The 9,343-nt window shown below is 24.6% G+C and overlaps 1 protein-coding gene across 1 annotated transcript; it reads right to left on the reverse strand.

The window, feature by feature from the left end:
• LOC112780099 (probable pectinesterase 53) lies at positions 1-5,057 on the reverse strand. Its single transcript, XM_025824438.3, has 5 exons — positions 4,514-5,057; positions 1,903-2,092; positions 1,124-1,327; positions 784-1,019; positions 1-509 (listed from the first exon to the last, which is right to left on the reverse strand). The coding sequence occupies exons 1-5, from the start codon at positions 4,780-4,782 to the stop codon at positions 359-361; spliced, it is 1,050 nt and encodes a 349-aa protein (XP_025680223.1). The 5' UTR covers positions 4,783-5,057; the 3' UTR covers positions 1-358.
• Between the last annotated feature and the right edge of the window lie 4,286 nt (positions 5,058-9,343).

Below are 9,343 nucleotides of genomic sequence, written 5' to 3' on the forward strand. Positions count from 1 at the left end.
CCTCAAAATTCACTTGGAGTGTCCTTGAAGCATGCATAAACTGGCATACTTTGTTAATACAAGAGGCAAATTCATGTCTTGTAACACTAACATATTGAAGGTTCCACACTATGAAATGAATATGCATATACTCGAACTGTCAAAGGTCAATAATGTAGATATTTATAAAACAAGAACCATTGCAAAACACATAAAAATCCAAAAGGGATTGGATTCTCTACTCATGTTTAATTTTCATTTATAACTTAATTTAAAAGTCTCAACATTCTTCCATTCTCATAATTTTGCTTGATAATAGTAAAAAAATTAAACGGGTTGACCCCAATGAGTGAAAGAGTTGAAGATTGTATTTATAAGGTCAGGGGCTGATGAGCCAAGAATCTCCTTCAATGAATTGAATCCCAATGAAGGGCTTGGCCTCTTCATCTGTAAGCATCCTTGCCCATGGTACTCTTCCAGTCAAATTAGCCCCAGGGCCACTACACTTGTATTCTCCATAATATACTCTCCTGAAACACACGAAAGCCAAGACCAATTAAAACCAAACTCTACATAGTTGATTTAAATGTCACAATTTGCTTAAACGAATATATATTAAAATAATTTATTTTTGATGCACTATTATTATAAAACAGTTTTACTTTTACATATGCATTTAATTATATAATTGTTTATTAGTAAAAATAACTAATTTTTTTATTAATAAAACGAATAATTATAAAAAAAATAAATATGATTAGACGACTGTGTATTAAAATTCCAAATAAGGTAATTTATACGGACAAGTCGCGCTTTTGATCACCCCAGTCACTCCATCCTTGTGAAAGGACAATTTTGTCCATGAAGGTGTAAGAGAAAACAACCGTTGAATAATCGCCCCAGGCTCGTCCAAGAAAAACTTGGCCACTCCCTGTGACTGTGCAGTTTTTGAACGAAAATCCACTTTCCATTGATGAATTTGTTCGCTTTTGAGCTGTGATGGAAGCCACCTTCCTTGTTGTGGAATTTAGATAGCAGTTCTTTATGTAATTCAAATCAAATTCAATATAAGAATGTATTAGGAAAGGGATGAAGCATATGTAATTAAATTGAGTTTGTAGAAAGTAATAAAAAGAGCGCAGACCTCGTAAAGAGACCTGCCAGAGCCAAAGATGAAATCAACAGAACCTTGAATGAGGCAATTGTTGAAGTAATGAAGGCCTTTGTGATCATATAATGTGTCCTGAGCGCCATAGAATGTGCAATTGTAAAATGCAGCTTTGGTCCCTGAAATTCGAAGCGCCACTCCTTGTTCCCCTCTCCTTCCAATCCAGTGTGCAGCTCTGTTCTGTTTTAACAATCTTACAACATTTTCATTTCACAAACGTCATGCATGCATATATATATAAGATTTAATTACTTTATTGGTATTGTAGTTTCACCAAATTTACTATTAGATTTTTATATATATTTTTTAATTAAGTCTTTATATTTTTTAATTTTGTAATTAAGTTTTTTTATGTAAAATTTTTTTAAATTATTAGAATATTTTTCCTAAAAAATATGTGATCAAAATTTTTAATTAAATTCTTAATTGTAGATATCTTCAATTTACGAAAAAATATTCAATTAACTCTAACATTTTTCATACTAAAAAAAATAACTAAATCTATATATAATTCGTCTTTTAAAACATTATTGCTGCGTCAGCATTTTCTTTGATTGTGTTAACAGTTAACTTTTTAAAGGTATAATTGAAATATATTTAAATGATTATGAATAAAATTAAAATAAATTAAATATTAAAAATATTTTTAAATACTTAAGTAACAAAATGTATATTTTTATCCAAAACTATTTGATTTGTATGCTTTCATTTAAGAGTTAAGTTGTAATCCTACAGAAAAGGGTTTTTGAGTGTACCTCAAATTTGATGTTGATGGCAAGAAAATAGTTAGCGTCGACAGCAACTGTTGCACTCTGGAAAGTGCCAATTGGTTTTCCATTTCTTCCAAGGATAGAAGCTGTATCATTCCCTGTAATGGTTGGTGGATCACTAGCATCCCCTAAGAATGTAACAAAAGGAAGCGTTCTTGGGATCATTATCTTCTCCCTAACACCATTGAATAATCATAACACAAGTTATTAGTAGTCTCCAATTTTACCAACTTTAATGCTACTAATTGTAATAGGCAAACAAATTAAAGATTTTGCTTTTAGTACTCTCTAATAATATAAAGAAAAGAAACATCAATTATGATGGTATTTTTTTTAAAATATACTTCAATAATGGTTATAATACCACTTATTCCAAAAATTTAATTAAGTATATATCTAATACACCCTTTGTCTAGGGGATTTTTTTTTATTTTCGTAAATTTTGTATTTTTTCATTTTTTTTTATCTATTTTAGGTTGAATTGGTTTTATAAATAATAATGATTAAACTTTAGATCTTTAAGTAATCGAAGTTTTGATACAATATCAAGATACTAATTATTCTAAAAGTTTAAACTAATAAAGGATATATATAAATAGTTATATCTTTAATATTAATTTAGAGATAAAAATTAAAATAATTTATATATTTTTAAATATTAATGGTGTGCTTGGAAGAGCTGTCAAATTATATTTGGGGATGTTCCCATAAAGACGTAGAAAACGTCTTTTTTTAAAGATATTTTTTAATAATTAAAATTTAATATATATAATAACTTAAATTATGTTATTTTTGTTAAAATTAGGTCATACAAATTAATTTAATCAAAAAATAGTGAATTAAATTTTGAATTCATCTAAATTAATATTATTTTTTATAAAAAATGACTACAATACTCCTATTATATAAAATGACTAAAATACTTTTATTATATATATTAATTTTGAGAATTTTAAATTATATCCCTTTTTTTCTCTAACCCTTATATATATATAATAGGGATATTTTAGTTGTGTTTTATAATAGGGATATCGTAGTAATTTTTTATAAAAAATATTAATTTATACCAGTTTAAAATTTAATTTATTAATTTTTTACTAAACTAATTTGTCCAGTCTAATTTTAATAAAAATAATATAATTTAATTGATTATATGTGTTAAATTTTAATTTTTAAAAAACATCTTTAAAAAAAAGACGTTTTTGAAATCTTTATCTAAGTGGCTCCCATTATATTTATTTAGAGTCCGTTTGGATAGGTCTATAAATAACTTTTTTTTTAACTTTTAACTTATAAAAAGTTATAGTATTAATATTTAATGCAATTTTCAAAACCAAATGTAACTTTCTAAAAAACTATTTAAATATGGTGAAGTTAAAAGAAAATGACTTCTCTTATAATAAATTTTTTTTATCACTCTTCTTTTAAAATAAGCACTTTAAAAACTAAAAAATTAAATACAAAATAATTTATTTATAAGTTAATTTTAATATAAATATTTATTATTTAAGCTCTTTTTTCAATAGGAGTTTAATTAAACTATTTATTCAAACTGGACCTTAATACTAATTACTTATCTGTAATGTTTAAATATAATCTATTATTCAATAATTAATTTATAAATTGATGCTTTAAATAAAAGGTGACTTTACTGAAATTTTATAAAATATTTTCTTATTATATGACAAAACCATTTAATAAAGTATGAAACAATTTTACATTGTATATTATTTAATATTCGGGTCAATTTGATAAATAAAAAACATATAGTCTATTTTTGAAAAAAATAAACAAGAGATCATTTAAAAAAAATTAAATTGGGATATATAATAAAAAAAGTATTTTATGTTGTTCACAGACCTGCTCTAAACGCATTTTGTTTTTTTTTTTTTTAAGAGAAGAATTCATTATTAGAAAGATAATTTGGAGGGTATATAGTTATTAGGGTTTTATTATATAATCCTCCTTACTCCTTATTAGCTAATTAAGGAATCAAGAGTTAAATTTTGATAAATAAGAAATTTGAAATTTAGAATATCATATTTATATAGACAAAAAGGTTTGAATTTTCTCTTCACTTTAATTTTCTTAGCCAGAGCCTCTAAACCATTTTCATTATCATTATTATTGCACTTTGAGACATGCTAATTGAAGAGATATTTTATCATTGTCTATAAATATGAAGTTTTAATTCCACAGACGATTCCAACTATTTATTCATTCTATATTTTATTTTATTATATTTTCTCTCTTTTCTTTAATTATGTAGTGATAATCAATTAATATGGCGGAATAATTAGCTTTCTTCTTTAATATGTGTAAGAAAAAAAAAAAGATACAATTCATACAAAATTAATTTTTGCTTAAAATATATCTTTTGTTTTATTCAGGCTTTGTTGATTAATTTTTTTTTTATTAAAATAGTTCTCTAACTTTGTTACTATGAAACATACTTTTTGGTGAAAAACTAAGCTAATGCCCATAGAAAAAAAAAGAATCAAATGAAGGCAGGGAAGTTGACGCAAGAACATATATTACTAATTAAGATAGCACATTAAACATCATATAAAATGGTATAATAATACATTATACATACCTATAAATACCTGGTGCAATGTACAGAATGAATCTCCTATTGTTCCATTGAGGGATGCTATTAACAGCATCTGTAACGGTCTTGAAGTCACCAGCACCGTCTTGACTTACCGTTATTCTAACTTTGTTACTCTCAGCATCTCTAAGCCTTAAATCTGGACCACTACCTCCAACAACTTTTAATTTGGTTCCCAAAGTGATGCATAAAGATGAAAGAAGGAACACAGTGATCATCATCATAATCACTTGGAAACGGGTTTTGACAGCCATCACAAATAATTCTAGATACTATATATGTATGTTGCTATAACTTCAATACCACTCTTAACACGTTAATATTTAAAGTGCATGTAAATGCTGCTTGATGAATTTGAAACCAAGAGAATATTGTTATATAGAGTTATAGACATTACCACTAGGCAGTAGGCACATATGAATGGGAATTTCTTAGTAATTGACCAAACTAACCCTCCTTAAAAAAAAGAAAATAGGCATTGACATAACGGAATGAAGAGCATATTGTACTGTTCTGACACATGACCAAGGAGTTGAACCAAAGTCCTATTCTTTCTTTTCAATTTTAATCTCCTCTTTGAAATTTGAATAGGATGGACCTGTTGTATGTGTAGTGGACACTAGGCGTGTTCTAGAACAGCAATCAATTAGAGTAGTAGTGATATGTTTGTTCTATGTCTTAAATAAAATATATAACCCAGAGATACATAAAATTATAATTCTTTTTTATAGTCAGTTTTAGAAAATGCATAAAATTATGAAGCCAATTTATATTAATTCAATAAATATGTGGAATTTCTATTTTTTTATAGTGATAATTTCTATTTTAGTGTATATGTAGCATCTATCTTCATATGGAGAACACAACACAGAATCAGAAAAAAAGATGGAGGGTGGGAATCTGGGACCCCAACGCCAAATTAAAGAACTATCATCATGATCATTCATCAATGGCTTGATGAATATTGGCGCAGGATGAATAAATTTCTGAACCTCATAGCTGTATTCCATTTTCAAAAGTCTAAATAGGCGTAGTGGTGGTGGTTGCATAGCTTGGGTTTGTTATATTATACAACATATAGAAGAAATAATAATAATAACAATAACAAATAATCTTATTTATACACATTTTGTGTATATATATATTTATGATATAACAAATAAATATTTTATTTTTTCACTTATGAATTATTTTTAATACAAAAATATAAAATATACAAAAGATATTAAAAAAATGTATAGAATATTCTTTTTTTATTGCATCAGGCTTATCAAGCATGATCACAAAATTAAATAAGAATTTCATTATTTGATCCATTGAATAAGGGTGGCAATGCAACCAAACTAATAATAATAAGAGAAAAAGGAGAGAGAGAGAGAGTCGATGAACAACAAATTGAGATTACAATTACGCGTATTGGATTAATAATCTGAATATCTATTGAGCTTTCATTAGTTCTTCTCCGAATTACTAAATACTAGTATTTTTACTCGTAATAATATTACGAGAATATCAATCTTTTAAAATTATATTAATATTATAAATTATGACAAAAATATTTATAGAATCAAACTATTTTTACAAAAAAATCGTTAGGAACAAATATTTTTGTCAGTTAAAAAAATTAGGATCTTCATAAATAAAAAATCAAATAATAAATTTTTGAGTTATTATTTTTATGTAAAAGAGTTTAATTTTTTATTTATAATTAACTTTAATGGTTATTATCTAAAATTTAAAAAAATTTAATGTGTATACTTTTATATTTAATTAGATATTAAATCTATTGCACAAATAAAAATAATTAATTTTTATACCTGTTATTCAAAAATAATATTTTTTCTCTATATATAAAAATATAATTAGATTTTAATATAAAAAATTATATTGATAGCAAAATTAACTCGAAATCAATTTTTTAAATAATTGAATCTTGATTCTAATTAATTAATTATTAATCATAATATTAACATTCTCTCTAAATTATATAATAAATATTTTAAGGAAGAGATTTGAATATATATATATATATATATATATATATATATATATATATATATATTAAAAAGATAAGCATTAAAAATTTAAAGTTAAATAAAAAAAACTAAAAAAATATGCATATATAATAATAATGACAACAACAACATATTTTGTATGTAAATAATATTATAGAATTATTTTTTAATTATATTTAATTATAAATTTAATGTATTTTTTATAATTTTATAAATTTATTTGAATTATATTATTTTATTAATTTTATTTTTTATAGAATAGAAATGTAGAAAGAAATAAAAAATAAGAAAGAAAAGAGAAAAATATAAAAAAGAAGAAGAGAGAGTTTGTTAATTTTAAAGAAAAATATTTTATTTTAATTATAATGAAAGAATATCTCGTCACGTATTTTGGTTTGTCAAATTAGTAATATAAAATATACATTATAAATTATATATAGAGTGGAATGATAGTTGATAGAGAGAAATAAAGAAGGAGAGAGAGGTAGATAAGAGGATAGAAAAAGAAAGTTTATTAATTTTAGAAAAAAATATCTTATTTAAATTTTAATAAAAGAGTGTCATGTGATATATTTTGGTTGTTAAATTAGTAATATAATGTGATATATTTTAGTTGTTAAATTAGTAATATAATTAGCTATATTTCAGTTTTAATATTTCAATTTCAATTTAATTTTAATTGCAATTAGAGAATATGATGTTGCATATTTTGATTATCAAAGTTATAATTAGTCATTGGTAATGATATATAAGAGAAATAGAGTGGGTGAATGAATGAGAAATGATATATAAGAGAAATAGAGTGGGTGAATGAATGAGAAAGATAGAGAAAGAAAAAGAAAGGAGAAGAGAACACTCTAATTTTGGAAGAAAAAATTAGATTTTAATTGCAACGAGAGAATGACATGTGGTATATTTTGGCTGTAAAATTAGTAATACACTAGTATTTTTATTCGTAATAACATTACGGAAATATAAATATTTTAAAATTACGTTAGTCCTGATATTATAGATTATGACACAAAAAATTTATAGTATTAAATTATTTTTACAAAAAGATCGTAAGAAGATCAAGATCTCTGTAGATAAAAAAATTAAATAAATTTTTTTAGTTATTATTCATACGAGAGAGTTTAATTTTTTACTAATAATTAATTTTATCATTCGTTATCTAAAATTTGAAAGAATTTAACGTGTATACTTTTATATTTAATTAGATATTAAGTCTGTTGTACAAATAGAAATAATTAATTTTTATGCTTTCTATTTATAATTAATCATTGATAATAGGGCTGACAATGGGTAGGGTACGATAGGAATTGGACTCTACTCTAACCCTACTCACGGGTTAAAAATTTCATTAAAACTTTACCCTACCCTACCCTACCCGTGGGTTGAAAATCTCTCAACTCTAACCCCACCGTATTCTAAAGTTCTAAACCCTATCCTATGCTACCCTACCCGCAAAAATATCAATTTTTTAAAAATAAATATAAAATTTAATTATTTCGAATTTTATATATATTAATAAAATAAAAAATAAAAAATTAACGTTTTAAATTACTAAATTAACTAACTAGTTTAGTGGTTGTTCATTTATTATAAGTTATTATATGAGGAAGGTTGTGGGTTCAACTCTCACCTCCTTCTCTATATATCTAATTTTTATAAAATATGTGTTATATGGGGTATGGAACGGGTCGGGTAGCCTACCCTACCTGAATGGATTGGACTGGATTGAGTATCCGCGAGTAGGATATGAATTGTCGGGAGTGGATCCTCTCTAGTAGAAAAAAAACTCTTGCTTTCTCTCTCATTTTTATTTTTTGTCCTACTTATAAAATTAATGGTAAGAGATCACACTTTATTCTCTCAAATGTTAAAAAAAATTGAGAGGATTCATTTCCTAAATTGCCAATTCTAATTGATAATGATATATAAAAAAGATAAAAGGAATAAATGAATGAGAAAGATAGAAAGAGAGAGGAAAAAAATTTTTAATTTTGTAAAACAATTCATCAAACATATGACACGTAAATAAATAATACTAAAAAATATAATAAATAAGTTTATATATAACATAAAACATTCCATCAAAATTCAAACATGTAATATGCAGGAAAAAAAAATAAAACAATAATTCATCAATCACTACAATAAGTTGAATCAATCACCCACTATAATAATAAGTTAAACGAATTACCGACAAAGCACTAAATTCATAGTCACTGACCATATTTCTTTCATGTTCATCGGACATTGAAAAAGAAAAACACACATGCTGAAAGTAAAAAAGCATATCAACCAATATAAGAAAGGAGGTGAGAAGTGATAAATGTTGAAACGAAGAGAAGGAACTAAAGAATTAAGCTAGGGGATGACTGAGGAGAGAAATTAGATGTTGCCCTTGAAAGAGCAGTGAGATTAAATTGGATGGAGAATTATAAGAAGTGAATTTGCAAGTTCAGAAAAAAAGCGAGAAATATTGTAATCCAATTATAATCAGGAGATGGTATCTGATAATTTTTTGTTGCAAAATTAGATATAAACAATAGATTAATTAGTCATTGATAATAATGATATATAAGAGAAATATAGTGAGTGAATGAAAGAGAGAGATTGAGAAAGAAAAAAAAAGGTACAGAATACTCTAATTTTAGAAAAAAAAAATAGATTTTATTTATAATGAGAGAATGACATATAGCATAGTTTGATTATAAAATTGATAATATATAATATATTTGTTCTTTTAAAAATTTTCCTTCTTTATAACGATATTTTAGATAGTAAAATTAATTTT

This window comes from Arachis hypogaea, chromosome 19, assembly GCF_003086295.3.
Source record: "Arachis hypogaea cultivar Tifrunner chromosome 19, arahy.Tifrunner.gnm2.J5K5, whole genome shotgun sequence".
NCBI classification, from domain to species: domain Eukaryota; kingdom Viridiplantae; phylum Streptophyta; class Magnoliopsida; order Fabales; family Fabaceae; genus Arachis; species Arachis hypogaea.

Excerpts from the sequence above, each read along its gene's own strand:
- LOC112780099 (XM_025824438.3), bottom strand. The coding sequence starts at position 4,782 with ATGGCTGTCAAAACCCGTTTCCAAGTGATTATGATGATGATCACTGTG. Across the intron at positions 1,328-1,902 it reads CCATCAACATCAAATTTGAG|AACAGAGCTGCACACTGGAT; the intron begins GTACACTCAAAA and ends TTGTTAAAACAG. Across the intron at positions 1,020-1,123 it reads CTGGCAGGTCTCTTTACGAG|AACTGCTATCTAAATTCCAC; the intron begins GTCTGCGCTCTT and ends AATTACATAAAG.